At 38.3% G+C, this 14904-nt stretch overlaps 1 protein-coding gene across 4 annotated transcripts; it reads left to right on the top strand.

Annotated features, from left to right (window-relative positions):
* The first annotated feature begins 1881 nt into the window (after positions 1–1881).
* VDAC2 (voltage dependent anion channel 2) lies at positions 1882–14555 on the top strand. 4 transcript variants are annotated; one of them, XR_004842405.1, is made up of 9 exons: positions 1882–3884; positions 4891–4940; positions 6738–6890; positions 6992–7044; positions 7500–7727; positions 8938–9088; positions 10014–10071; positions 10913–12747; positions 13213–14553. XR_004842405.1 is itself a non-coding variant. In XM_009641988.2 (8 exons), exons 1-8 carry the CDS (start codon positions 3818–3820, stop codon positions 11002–11004), a joined length of 852 nt encoding a protein of 283 aa, XP_009640283.1. In that variant the 5' UTR covers positions 1882–3817; the 3' UTR covers positions 11005–13129. The 4 variants fall into 4 exon arrangements, 1 of the variants encoding a protein (XP_009640283.1); XR_004842404.1 differs by having other exon boundaries at positions 10913–12752; XM_009641988.2 differs by lacking the exon at positions 13213–14553 and having other exon boundaries at positions 10913–13129.
* Positions 14556–14904: the final 349 nt, after the last annotated feature.

Genomic DNA, 14904 nt, shown 5'->3' with positions numbered 1-14904 from the left:
TGGCGCTGGGCGCCGCCGCCCGGGCCCTTCCCTGGAGGGGTGTGCTGCCTCCCCACGCGTGCCGGCCTGGCTGTTCGCACCCCCGCTTGGCCTTTCGGTGCCCTTGCCTTCTGGGAAGCTCTGCTTTACCCGTGCTTTCGGTTTCTGAACACGTAGTTCATTTCCAGGTGTTAATTTTCTTTCCCTTCTCCGTAGTCTCTAAATTGGCCTAGCTATGGCTCCTAGACTAGCGTGTCCACCTCGAGGTGTAAGTAGGGACAGAGCTGAAGCAAGGGCAACGAGGTGATTTTGGTTTGGGTTTTTTTTTTTTTTTTTAAGCTTTAGTAGCAGTGTAAGTCTAAAGGTCAGTGGTGTGTCCAATGTGTTTTAACAGTCTTTTTTGACTAATATCAATTTCTCTCTTGTTGTTTCCTGGAATACAATTTTGGTGTAGTTATTGCTTTTTTTTTTTTTTTTTTAAAATTGCATGAGTAGTTAGGTTTCTTTATTATAGCCATATCTAGCCTCTAGCCTGATCTTCAATATCCTGAGATCTTAAAATTGTTAGAAATCTTTATAGAAGTCCTTGGCATTCCTTTCATTGTAGGGTGTGAGAGAGTTTTGAAATACTACCTCGAAGGAAAGCTGTGATGTAATAATTCTGATAACATTAATACATTTTTCTGTTCTTGGGATTTTTTTTTCTTTTTACTGAAAAAGGAAGCACATTTGTGGCTCTTGAGTAACAGATTAATTAAATATTTTTTTTTTAGGGTGGCATGAAACAAAGATCTCAGGGTGGAGTTCCCACTTGATTCAAGTAGATTCAGTGTTTTTGAAATGAGGAATAAGATTATCTGATAGTTGCTTTCACAACAAACCTCTTGTTGTTAAATGGTACTTATATTTAGTCGCTTCTAATTAGTAGTTTTTAAGTGAAAGGCACTTCAAAATAGGGTTGAAGAATATTGCTTCTGATTATAAGGATTTGCAAACCTAGCTAACTTGCCAACATTGGAGGACACATGAATGATTTTTTTTTTTTTTTTGGCCCCATTTTCATTTAATGAGCATTCTGGTGATGGCACTGGCCTATCAGGTATTTAGAATACCCAAAATTAACTCTTGGTTTTCCCTTTGGTCCTTGTCCATCCCTGTTGGTATAGGATGAGAACAGCAGTGAGACAGTTATACCCTGTTTTAACTTTTTGTCACAAAGCTTGCATCTGTAGGCTGGATTGTCTGACAAATATTGGTTGGTTCCCTTGCAATGGGAAGGTTGCTTAACTAGGCCAGATAAAATGGCAACATCATTTTTACTGTAATAACCCTTTAAATTTAGACACAGATACCAGTTTGTTAACCTCTCAGGACATTACTGCTTAGCATAAATCTCGTCTGTAATGGTTGTCTAGTCAGACTGGGAATGTTGAATACAAAAGCAAAGAGCTTGTTTATACTGTAAAAGCATGTCTGTGCTAAAGGCTAGTATAAAACTGTAAAGGTAGAAATAATTATTCTTCTGAAGATGCTAATTAGAAGTGGGACTTACTCATTAAAGGAAAAATACATAGCTAAACCTTCTCTAAATTATTTTAAACTGCTAATGAATTGTACAGTTGCTATACAGCAGAAATTTAGAGGGGAAGGAGCATCGTTCCCACACTTTCTTGTAATTTGGTCTACCACCTGCTGCTGCTTATTGAATAAATAATGGGAACCATTTAATGTCGTGTCACCAGGATTAGTATCTGTTCTGCTATAGAATTTTTTTCTTCAAGACTTCTTTTATTTATTATGGACTTGAACTTGGGCTAAGCCTTTTCAAGCTTCAAATGTTCCAAGTAATTTTCATGTCTTTTTTTTTTTTTTTTTTTTTTTTTTTGAGACAGTTTACTTTAACTCTGTGGAAAAACAGACTTGTTTTATGTTCTTGAGTGACTGATGGATGTCTTGCTATAGTGACCTGACTGTAGAGTTTAGAACTCTGTACTAAAGAAGGGTTTTTTAAATTTTTTTGTTGTTAAACTGTATGTAAATTTTTTTGCTCAGAGGAGATTGGGGTTATCCTTGTATGGCTTAGGGAGGTGGAGTAAGGTACTCTGGAAAACTGTGTTAGTAATTGTAGAAAGATAAGAAACAGTCTTGTGCATTACCATTGCTTCCTAGAATAGTTTGGTTTTGTTTTGTTTGTTTGATTTTTTTTTTAATAGTAGCAGTTCATACAATCAGGCTGTATATGGCAGGTGTAATTAAGGGGTTTTTTTGGAGGGGGGGATCATGTGCATGCTATTGTGAAACAACAGTCTGTTAAGTGGAATGGTGCCCTAAAGGAAACTTTTCTGAATTGGGTGTTACAGGAAAGTATTCCCTTTATGTAGATAAGGCCATGAAAAGATGGAAAGAAAATTTTTTGAGAAGGGAAAAAAAAAAAAAAAGAAAAGCTTGCCTCTTGATCCTGTGTTATTGAATACACTTATGGTCTTGTGGGGATCTGCAAAAGATAAGCAATTCTATAGCCAGGTGTTGAAAATTTAAATATTGTTTAAAAGTGCTGTATAAAAATGAAAGTAATCATTTATGCTTTCAATTGAAAGGTAACATGTGAGAGTACTGCCCTTATTTCTTTCCATTTACTTAAACAAAAAACCCAACAAAAAACTCCCCCACGCTAGAGCAAGATAGTCAATTATGTTAATCCGACTTTCTCTGCAAAACAAATGTGACCAATCAGTTTGAAAAGATAGTAGAAGGTTTTTGTTTGCTTGTGTTTAGCCTTTTTATGGTGCTTATCTAGTTAGTTTCATTGTTTCCCCCCACCCCCCTTTTCCCCCCTTCTTTCACAGTATGGGGGGAGCTATTAACCCTTTGAAATGTGCTGTTTTCTGTTTTTTCAAACTTTATAAAATACAGTGCTTCTGTAACAGTGGCCTTTTGCTATTGAAATAATGGGAAAACAGTCACGGAAGGAAGGTAGAGCTAGAGTGTATCTTCACAGGGAGGAGAACCATGCAGGCCTGTGTGAGACCTTAGGCTGGTATCTATCCATTGGGCCAGGGAGGCTGGGTCACAGCTAGTCCTGAATGACAGGTTCTTTAACAGCGGGATTGCCAGAGGCTCCCTGTCTGAGAAAGGGACTTTAAAGAGAGCTTTTTCTTACTGATCCAGCACTCCTACTACTTGTTTGTTTTAAACTAACAAGACAACCACCCAAACTTAAACCCCTGTATGTTACAGGGTGGGGAGAAACTTCATCAGACGGATGGCTAGTTAATGGCATGAGAGGTTCCTTTCAAAATTTTGTGTTGAGCATTTAAAATATGGGGCAAATGATGTGGCAAAACAGATATGCACTCCTTTTACATTGTGAAAGTAAAACCTTGTAGGTCCTTCCAGGTAATTTTCATAAGCATCTGTCAAATCTGACTTTGTGGAACTTCAGGAAATAACTGTCTGCATTACAGTTTTTCCAAATTTCCAGTTTCCTGGTTTTTGGTGGTAACTGTCAATTCTGGAAACGTGAGCTGGTAGTTGATTTCTGGTAATTAAAGATGTATGGAGAAATCTACTTGAAAAATTAAGAACTGGATGGTCTTGTAATGCCTCTTCTCTACAAGCAGATTACCTAAGCCAAGAAAACATCCAGTGTTCACAGTGACCATCACTGAAAATCTGTAGGTGTTTCACAGAATGCTGTAATTGTTTGAGCCATCTGTCTGTTAACTGCCTGCATATACGAATCTGCCTTGAAGAGTATTTTTAAAGAGTTGTAGCATTTTTTGTGGGTATGCAATGATAAAACGTTCACTATTAATTAGCCTGTTACCTTTCAGCTCCAATGGCGATTCCTCCATCATATGTAGACCTTGGCAAATCTGCCAGAGATATCTTCAATAAAGGATATGGTAAGTATAGTACCTTTTACAAAACGTGGTGTTTGTGGTACAGCAATGAATTGCCTTTTTAAGCCTGTATGTAAAATGGCCATGTTTCTGGGGAGGGTATGTTGGTTTTATATTTTTACCATCAGCTGATAGAACATTGGAGGCTTTTCGTGGGCTGTTTTGATTTGAAGTTTGTTAAATCTTACTGCTTTAGCCACACAAATGTTAGAGGTGTACAAATATGCAAGGATATAAGCATCAAGTGTTAATTTAACTTAGGAGTACTCTTTGTTTACCAATCTGTCTGTGCTGCAACATTTCTGGATATAAAAAGGGTTAATACCACTGTAACATTATAGCCTTTTTTTGAATAGAAAGAAGAATAGCTCTTGGGATAAAGAATTCTTCAGCATTTTAAAATGCTTTAATACCAGCCAGTTGCATAGTTAAATTCTCCTTCATTACAGTGCTGTTTCTTTCTGGTCTTTGGGAATGCATGTGAGGACTTTTGCACCAAGACTGTTGCTAAATTCTACGGCTGACAATGTGAATTGACGCTCCCATAAAACCTACTTCGTTACAGTTCCAATGTCTGTATTTCCCAGTGACTTCAACTTCAGAGCTTTTTACTTTGAGACATTTCTTCTTGGTGCTGAGAGAAAAATTTTATGCATTGGGATAGGTCTTCAAATGGCACTGACTACAAAGCTTATGCCATGCTGGGATCAGAGACAAATGCATTTTGTCTGTCACTAAATTTACTCTTGGAAGTCATCATTTGGTAGTTAAATGTACAGTGTACAACTGAGAAGCTACTCCCCACTTTCTGTGTGGTGATGATAGAACAGGACTCCTGGCTTGTTCTAGAGTGGCCTCCTCTACCTGCTGTGGCATCTAAAATTTGAGTGTTACTGAAGTCAGTCTATGGTGGCACACTGCTGATACTGCTCGGAAAACCAGCTTCTTGGAAAATGCACGTGATCTTAGTTAAAGCCTATTGGTGTAACTTTGACTTCTGTTTGTTAAGGTTTTGGGTTAGTGAAACTGGATGTGAAAACAAAATCTGCAAGCGGAGTGGTGAGTTTAAATACCTTTTAATCATTATAATTTTTTTTTCTGGATATGTTCTGATGTTTAATTAGAAAGGACACCTTCCAGATGTTGCTAAGTAGTTTGCAGGTTATATGAATGATAAACTTTTGGTGTAAAATAATTTCAGAAGCCTCTAAAGATCTGACTTTATTCTGAATGTAACAGGGGTATCACACTGGTTAGTAATCATCATAAAATAAGGTTTATTAGTTGTCCCTTGTCTTATGTCTGCAGGTGGACAAATGGCTGACACATTTTTGAAGTATTTTATTTCTGAAGTATTTTAGTGTATCAGTCATAGTACACAGAATTTATTTCTAAAGTACCTTGTGATACTGTTTGTATTTGGTGGAAATTTCTGGCATCTTGATGTGTGAAGTAGCTGGCAGTGAATTAGCACGTTGAGTCTTTGGCTCCTCTTTAAAGATATTAAAGTGTTGCAGTAATGTTCCATGCAAGACGTCTCGGTCACGCAAGCAGTGCTTCCTGTAACTTTCACCTAATTATAGAGCAGGCTTTGCAAGATATAAAGGTAGATTTTATTTTTTCTCGTAACTGGAAGCTTTAACAGTGTAATTGGCTGTTAGAAACAAGGTCTGTGGGTTATATGCTGTGTTTTTTCTAGAAGTCTGTATCCCAACTCAAGCACAGTTTAAGAGCTGTATTATAGATGTAATTGTTCTTGTAGGAGTTGATTTGAAAATAATACTCTGCGTGAAGGAAGTCGGAGATCAAAATTTTTATATGCTTTAAAAAGTTGAAATAATAAACTTTTTAAACCATAAGGACAATAATATTTCGGTGAAAGGAGCTCCTTAACATATACTTGCAAACCAGACTTCCACTTCTACTAGTAAAGGTACTGCCTTTAGTTTCTGAATAGTGGTACATAGAAAGTATTTGTTCTGTTCTTTGTGAAAATCCAAATAGTGAGAGACATCAGGGACTACTTAGTTTAATAAGGAGATGTGAGTGATATTGCTGCCTTTTAAATGCTTTCAAGAATTCCAAGTAAGACTGTCAGAAGCATAAAATCAAATTGTTGTCTTGGCTCACAATTCAAACATGAATGTTCTTCCTGTGTGTCATTAAACCAAAGTGTCAGGGGAATAGGAATTTTACAATGTCAGTAAAACCACATGTGCCTATGGGTTGAGAAAGTGTATTGGTTAGACTGAGAACTCTCTTAAAAAGCAACAAAAACACCAAACTAAATAAAAAAAAAATCAAACTACCACCCACCCCACCTCTGATTTGAAAAATCATGGTATTCTATGAAACTTTACAGTTGCACGTAATTTATCTTTGGAGGTGGTTGACTGAAATAATGAAGATACGTATGTGATCCTTAAAGAATTTTACTGGAGTTGCAGTATGTGCCTTATAGTGTTCTTGGCTCTTGACTTTTAATTTGCTCATTAGGAGTATCAGACTTAACCCTAGATTTCAAGAACTTGCTTCTGCTTTTAAGGAGAATACTTATGGTAACTACTGTCTTGCTTCTGACTTATGTCGCAAACCTGTATGTTTTGTAATAGTGGCAGAAACATTGCAGTTGAGATGGGGAGTGGGGAGAGGCCTCCATGTGGGCATGAATTGTCTAGTTCTTGTCCCTGTCGTTCCCCCTTCTCATCCTGCAAGCTGATTAATGTTGTTGAACTTGTTGTATAGAATAACAAGATCTTAATGTTTACTGAAGAAAAGTCTTTTCTCTTTTGGCACTGTATGATGCTTTCAGGATCACATGTATCTTCTGTATAACATGGACACTGTCCTTTTTAGGAATTCACAACATCAGGTTCATCGAACACAGACACTGGAAAAGTGAATGGGAGCTTGGAGACCAAATACAAGTGGGCTGAGTATGGGCTGACTTTCACAGAAAAATGGAACACAGATAACACTCTGGGAACAGAAATTGCAATTGAAGATCAGGTAATAGATTAGGAGAGTATTTTATTTCTTCTACCTAACTAGCAGAACTGAATTACAGCTTTATTTTCTCTTTTCCCCCTGTCTTCTCCCCCTTCAATTAGATTGCCAAAGGCTTGAAGTTGACATTTGATACAACTTTCTCACCAAATACAGGGTAAGAATTGTTAACCTTTTAACCTTATTTAGGGCAGTAACAACACCCATGATCAGTAAATGTTCATGTGGTCTGTTGTATTGTCAGAGATGTTTGTATGGTTTGCTGTTGATCCAAATTGGCAAATCCCAGTGCAAAAGGCTTGTGGTCTTCAGCATCACATCTTATTGCATGGGGTTAGTATTGGACGTTTCACAACAGCCCACTTTGCTTATTAACTGGGATAGAAATACTTGGAAGATTGCAGGAGGCATGAAAATCCCTCTACATTCATCACAAAGTGCCTGTTCGCGGTAGCCCGGTGCTTTTTTGATGGAGTAGCTGTGCTTTGGCCCAGTCTAGAGGATGCGTATGCGTGGCATTTAGATACATTGTGTAGAGTCATTTGGCTCGAATTTGGCAGCTCATTGAGGAATATCAAGCCTTGTCTTAAGATAACTCTTTCTCTGTTTCAGAAAGAAAAGTGGTAAAATTAAGTCAGCTTATAAACGTGAATGCCTAAACCTAGGTTGTGATGTTGACTTTGATTTTGCTGGACCTGCAATCCATGGTTCAGCTGTCTTTGGTTATGAAGGCTGGCTTGCTGGTTACCAGATGACTTTTGATAGTGCCAAATCAAAATTGACAAGAAATAACTTCTCTGTGGGTTACAAGACTGGAGACTTCCAACTGCACACTAACGTGTAAGTACTAAAAATTGTGTCTAGATTTACAGAACTAGGCTTTCTCTGCCTTTCTTTCTAGTCAGAATACAAATGCTTGAAACACCAAGAGGTGCTCTCAAGGCCATTAAGTGGAGTGCATTTTTCAATAGGAAACTAAATAAATGGTAAATGTTACTTTGTATCTGTCTCTTTCAAAACTGTAAATACCCATGGGGTGTTAACACTTACAACATAGTAAGTAGATGCTACAGCTTACCAAATACTAAAGCACATTCAAATTGGAACTGCAGTGGTTCAGTTATGCAGAGCTGATCATAATGCTTTTTCCAGCTTTTGCATTACATTGAATTGTATCTGACTATAATTTAAGGGCAGTAGATTTGTTAGAGGTAGTAATTAGTGTTGCAGTGTTTAAGTAGGCCAGTAGTAGTTTCTGGAGCAAGGCTAGAGCTTTGCATTTGCACTTTTTGAGTAGGTTCATCTTCTTGCCTGTTTGGGATGAAGAGTGCGTGAAACAGAGTGTAACTAAACAAGTGTATGATATATTGTTTATGAACTTGCTTCAGACTTGCTGCCTCTAGAGCTTAAATGTTCTCGAGTAGGTTTTGATCAGCTTGCTCTGAAGAACATGGTGTTTTCAGTCTAAGCTAATAAAAATTGGCATTGTTCTAGCTTGTTTAGTTAGTAAATGACTTGATTTTTCAGGTAGAAGTTTGTCCTTTTGGAGGGGGAGAATGGGGATTGTGTCTGTCTGGTTTTGTGGAAGTTGAGGGGTATGGGAGGAAGTTACAAAACATTAGTCTGGCCTGTAAGAATTCCATTTCAGTTCACTAATGTCAGATGTTGTGACCGATTTTTAAAAAGGTCATCCAATTCTTTAGGAATATCATATGTGTTCAGTAATCATAGAATTCAGAATGCCTGCTTCCTAACTATTAATATTTATCTGCTAGTTTTGTAAGGATGTGATCTGGAATTACATTCAACTACTTAGTTCAACATTAGTGTGAGAATTAGCTGTAGCACTTTGAAACATCTTTTTTTTCCCCATGAATTGCAGTTTAATTTTGCCATGAAGCCTTTGTTCCGCTTTCCCTCTCCTGTTGAAAAATGAAAAACAACTCAAACTGTTGGAGTTCTCATTTGAATAAAAATTTGAAGTAGTTAAAAAATAAAAAGTTGGGATTATGTAAATGGAGGAAACTAACTCTTTTCTTTATTTGTACAGCAATGATGGTTCAGAATTTGGTGGGTCAATTTACCAGAAAGTGAGTGACAATCTTGAAACTGCTGTAAACCTGGCTTGGACAGCAGGTAGCAACAGCACTCGCTTTGGCATTGCGGCTAAATACAAGTTGGATTCCACTGCTTCTATCTCTGTAAGTATGGCTCTAATCAAAAGGGTTATGCTAAGCACAGTGTGGTTTTGGTTTCTGTGAATCTGTGTGTTGCTAGTACAAAAGAAGGTAATAGGTCAGGAAGTCTTGTATGAATTACTTTTATGATCTGGGCAGTTATAACTAAGCAGTGTAATGCTGCATACAGCAAAGTCTCCTTTAGAATCTGACTGTGAAATGTTGTGCTACTCTAGAGGACTTAATGTATTTATTTTTTAAAAAAAAAAAAACAAAACAAAACAAAAAAAAAACAAACAAAAAAACCCAAACCCAACCCCTTCAAGTCTAGTGCCATAAGTTTACAGATTTTTTTTGCCACCAGTTTTTGGGGAGCTGTGTCACTTTCTCATGGCAAGAACTCTGGTGATACTGATTTAAAAGGTGATACGCAGAAGTTTTCTGTATGTTATAAAGTTAGAATTGAACTTGGATTGTTGAAGTCATGCTGTAGAGGAAGAGAAGCAAAGTGAGATAAATAATTTTGCACATACTGTTTATGATGATACTATGAAATGTTTGCTGCTTGACTGATTGGATCTGCAAGATACTAATTCTTCTGTAATAATATGAAGATCTGAAGTGGGTGGTTTTGTGGTGGTAAATTGCTATGGCTTTCTGAAATGGGGGGAGTGGGGAAGTTCACCAGCCAAACTACATTCCGGTAACAGTTCTCCCTGGCCTTGCACTCTGTCTGCTCTTAAATGTGTTACTTCTTCAGCTTTAGGTTGGGGGGCAAGGACATAATTGGGAAGAGAGAATCCAGTAAGCACAGAGATACTGAAAGAACAAGTGAAATTTGGTTAAGTTGGTAATGGCAGTGTTGCCATAGTTATTCTAGCTCCTGAAAGGTCACTATGGACTAATTGGTTACAACGTTTCAATTGCTTTTTTCTTTTGTTTTTTTCAGGCAAAAGTGAACAATTCTAGTCTAGTTGGAGTGGGCTACACCCAGACCCTGAGGCCAGGTAAGGGTTATCACATGAATTATGTCACATACATATCTTTCATGCATCACAAAGAAAATCTTTGAGATGCATATGTTTATATGCAACTATTTCCCTTATTCAGAATAATTTTGTCTTGAAGGCAAAGTAGATGTTTTACAGTAGCTTATATTTTACATCAAACCTTTATCTAAACAACACAAATTCCATTGTATCTAATGGTATTTCTGCATCGTATTCCTCACTGATTTGTGTAGGGAGTGGACTGTATTGTGCTTGATTGCTTTGCACAGCCTAAAGCTAAGCTGTCTTTTTCTTAGCATTGCTTTCTTCAGTCATATCGTATTGAATGCTAGCAGGTCTTGAAATAATGATTAATCATCAAAAGAACACACTTTCTGCTCTTCATATTTAGTAAAAAAACCTCCAGAACTTAACTTGTTCTGTTTAACTGTGAAAACACCTGTTAATGCTATGTTACCATTGGTTAGTTCCTTGTTTGAAAACCAGTAAAATTGTAGTTTCATTCCACCCCTTCCTTGGTACAAGTGTCTGTCTTTCTATGCATATTTTTCCTCCTTTGCACACTTTAATGGTAGAAAAGGAGAGCTCTCGTGTACTTGCCAACTAGAGACTTTGCGTATCCACTTTATAACGTGGTATTTAAAAAAGCATCTAGCTAGCTTGATTCACATGACTAGCTTTCCATAGTTTTCATGGGTAAATGGATTCTTCCGTAGAAATCTAGGAAAGTAATGAAATAGAAGAAGAGCTACAACTGGGACTTGTAATGATGGAGGTTGAGTTGTGTGAAAGCTACTCTGATTGTATGTTGTAAACATGCTGTTAAAAAATCTTACAGGTGTGAAGCTTACACTGTCTGCCCTGATAGATGGAAAGAGCATCAATGCTGGTGGCCATAAACTTGGTCTTGGCCTGGAATTGGAGGCTTAAAAAGGTGAAGAAACTGCTGCAGAGAAGGGATATCAGAAGAATTTGGCCTTAAAATGTATTTCCAATGTGACCAGCAGGCTTTTTTTCCAAGAAGGATGACCTAGAACAAGAGCTGTATTTGAAGTATTTAGACAGTTACTTGTTAGCTGGTTTCTAGTTAAATTGGTTACCCATCTAGTAAAATTCTGCATTAGTGCAGTCACTTAAACATTATTTAAATGTATTTAACTGTTTAATGCGCTACCCACAAATAATGAAATAGACATTTATGAAAACTGTACAATTGTGTGCATGTTTGTTTTTATGTTCCTTTTAACATTCGATATTGCCATTGAATGAAAAATGGATCAGTGGATGTTTTGAAATGAGGTCAACAATTTTGTTAAATCACCTGAAGTAGAAATACATTTGGTATCCCAAGACAAATTATGAATAAAACAAGTACACACACATACTTGTGCCTCAGATATTTTAAGAGTTAAGATATGAGGGTAGTGCTCAGTTAAGTTTTAACTTAAAATAATCCAAGGAGTAGTGCTCTATACCCTTGTGCAATTAAGGATCCCCACCCATGACAACACTGAATATAGATGGTTTTCACTGAACAGTTGGACTCCTCAAGCCAGTTGAATGTGCTTTTCTGTCAGGTAAGACTTGTCGTGACACAACGGTTTAATTCCCCGTGTTCCACGGGCAAGATTTACTGCATTACCAGTTGGCCTCCTGATGCAAAGAGTGCAGAATGATGTACTTGGTACACTGAGACATTTAAGAACTGCTCCTCGATGCTTTTGCCCAAGGGGTGACAAACCTCACCACAAACACACCTTTTGCTTATATTTGTATGAAGTGAGATGTGTATCTGCAACTGAATGTAACAGTGTAATGGTTTAACAGCCTGCTTATCCCAACTGCTGTGAGAGGTTTCTGCTTAAAATGACTGAAATAAAGGCTAAATTTTAAATGGAGATGGAGGAAAATGCATGCGACTTTGCTTTCCCTTTGGCAAATAAATCTTGGCGCATACCCTTTTAAGTCCAGAAACAAGCATAACAACAGAAAATCTATTATATTTTTTCCAGGATAGCATTAAGAGAGAATAGAAATACGAGGGCTATTTGGTCTGTGAACGCCCCTTAAGGTCATATGTAACTAGCTATGAATACTTTTAATGTGGAATATATTAAATACATGCAGTTACAGTGCTTATGTTTACTGGGCTCAGGGGAGCACCTGGAGCCCACCTCTTGCAGTCTCTCATAGCTGAGAAGGGTATCTTGATACTTAGTCTTGCAGGCTGCAGGTCACAGCAGCTTCCTTTACAGGGCAGGTGGCTAGCTTGCAATCAGGAAGCTTTATCTCTGGTTTGCAAGCTGTGTTCGGTTCATGCTGGATTAGACTTAACCCCCATAAAATTTGTCATGGTTTGCTCAAGGTCTTATCCCATCCTGCATTGTTGCCCTCATACTCAAGTTCTTGAGTACTGTGTTGTAAACTGTGTTTTAGGCTTTAGCTGTGGAGTAGCTGAGCCACCTGTTTTGCAGAAGATAGATAGAGCGGAGCTTAAGCTTCTAGCTCAGGCTCTTGAGCAGGCTTGCTAGTGTATTTTACTATTTTATTTTTTTTTTTTACATGACAAAGAAGGGTTTGGCAGCATTTGTGCTTTGGAGTACCTTCACTGCTGTTGTCACTAAATGCCCTTTTCTGAGGAGCACTTCCATGGCTTGGTGATGGAAGCAGCATGTAAGGTGCAATTTTGTTCTCTTACTGCGTGTTAATGTTTGTAAACTGTATTTTTAGTTTGAAGTATTTTTATGTGCTAGACCACTTAAAGCTACAGACCATGCAGCCAGACATTTGAATTTTAGTACAGGTTATCTTCTTAGTATGACCATCTTTGATGCCTTGCAAAGCGTGTCCAGGCTTCTGGGGGGGGAAATAAAAAAAAATCCTATGTGCCTGTATGCATCGTCCAGCTGTAGCACCTGGGCAAATAAAGGACTCTGTCTTTTGCTTATGAACGATGCCTTGTTTGCATCTTTAAACCAACATGGCTGCAACACTGATGTTTCTCAGATTTTGGGAGGTTTTGATAGGGCTGTAGTGGTTTGACACTGGTTTGGGGTTGGTTGGTTTTGTTTTCTGGTTTGGCTTTTTTTTTTTTTTAGAAATAACTATTCTAACCCTTCACTACCTGCTCACCTCTAGCTGTTTTTCCTGGTCACAAAATGGGCAAGTGAGATAAAAGCAGATATTGCGTTTTCTCTTCAACTCTTCATACAAGTTGGTAAGGGAAAACTTGAACCTACCGATTTTACTCTGTTTTCATGTGCTTCACTTTACTAGTCCACGGCCTTTAAACCTTAATTAGTTTCATTCGTTACAATGCTGATAGGCAACTGGAGAAATAAGAGCTCTGCAGTAGTTAAGACAACTGTCAAATGTGAGTTTTCCTAAAATACTCATAAATCACTCTTTCAAGCATGAAAAGGAAGTTCAGTGTCTATCTCTTGACATCTCTCAAGTCAGGCATACAAAAATGGCTTTCAGACTTTCAAGTGTGTTACAGAAGCTGGTGGTGTAGTTGGAGTTTTGTGGTAAGGAATGTCAGTAGTTTAAATAGCTCCATTTTGTTAGAACATGTAAAAAGCCTTAATGATAACTTTCAGTGCTAGCCAGCCTTTCCTCAGGTGTCATTCTGAACAAAATAAAAACGCTCGAGATCACTGAGATCACCAATGACCTGAGTGTGGCTGGGCATCTTCTTTGTGTGGGCTGCAGCATTGCATTTTTTTTTTCATTCCTGCCTGGTACAGCTGGAGTAGGGGTTGTTTGTGTGCATATTGCAAGGAGACTTCATCACACTTCAGTAAATAAAAATCCTTTCACATGAGATGGACACCTTGGATTTTGCAAGTTACTGTCTGAGTGACTTCAACATCTATGTTCTTGCTGTGCTCTAGAAATTCTCCAGGTTGTTTCAATTGACCTTGCACTCCTTACGTGGTTCAGCTTGGTGTGGTATATTCTTAAATCTGCTTCTTGCACTCTGCAGTCATTCAAAACCAGGAAATTTTTTGGAACTATTTCAGAATGGGCATGGAAACATTTCACCCCCAAACACTGGGACACAGGTTTTTACCTTTCCCTTGTCTGTTGCTGGGGTAGAGCCAGGTAGCAATAGAGTGTGCTATCTTACTGCCCTCTCAAGGCCCTGTTCTGCCCTTCGGCTTTATTACTGCAATAATTTGTCTGCCGGGCACAAAGATGCATTTAAATCTACGGTGACTGCACTTCTGTAGGAAGTAGAACCGAGCAAACAGAAGACAGCCCACGCATGGATGATTCAGCCCTGCTTGTCTCAAAGGTCCTTGCTTCCTTACCATACCAGTCAGCAAGGACAGAAGCAATTCTAGGCAAGGTAGGCCAGTAATGGTGGCAAATTCTGGGTCGCGCCTGTGGCAGCAGTGTCTTAAGGGCAGGTACAAATGCTTCCTGTGAACCGGCAGAAAGGAACACCCAAAGACAAAGCTGGCTGGGTTGTTCATGTGGCATGAAAGGGCCGTGCTTCTTGCAAGTGGTTTTATTGTGTTTGTCAGCCTCCCTTTGCAGTGGAATATTTCTCTTCCCGATCTGGAATAGGAATAAAACCACAGATTGTATCAATTATTGTAGTGTGCATTCATTATGTTTCAGTGATGTTTCCCTTCTTACGTTTGTTCCTGGGCCTACCTTTTAGTTGCCCGTTGTGTCCATCTTTCCACTTGCTGCTGGGTCAGATGGAAAGCAATAGACAACGGAATTAATTTTTTGTGGGCCTAATGTACAGCAGCATCTACTTTAGCTGCAAGTTTGATACTGATGCTCATAAAAAAAGCAAACTTCTTGCACAGCAGTTTC

This window comes from Egretta garzetta, unplaced genomic scaffold, assembly GCF_000687185.1.
Source record: "Egretta garzetta isolate BGI_Z169 unplaced genomic scaffold, ASM68718v1 scaffold56, whole genome shotgun sequence".
Taxonomy (NCBI): domain Eukaryota; kingdom Metazoa; phylum Chordata; class Aves; order Pelecaniformes; family Ardeidae; genus Egretta; species Egretta garzetta.
This window is presented reverse-complemented; position numbering and strand designations above follow the sequence as displayed.

Bases quoted from the DNA above. Each gene is read 5' to 3' on its own strand.
- VDAC2 (XM_009641988.2), top strand. From the start codon at position 3,818: ATGGCGATTCCTCCATCATATGTAGACCTTGGCAAATCTGCCAGAGAT. The intron at 7,045-7,499 runs GTAAGAATTGTT...TCTCTGTTTCAG, and splicing joins ACTTTCTCACCAAATACAGG to AAAGAAAAGTGGTAAAATTA. The intron at 7,728-8,937 runs GTAAGTACTAAA...TTATTTGTACAG, and splicing joins TTCCAACTGCACACTAACGT to CAATGATGGTTCAGAATTTG.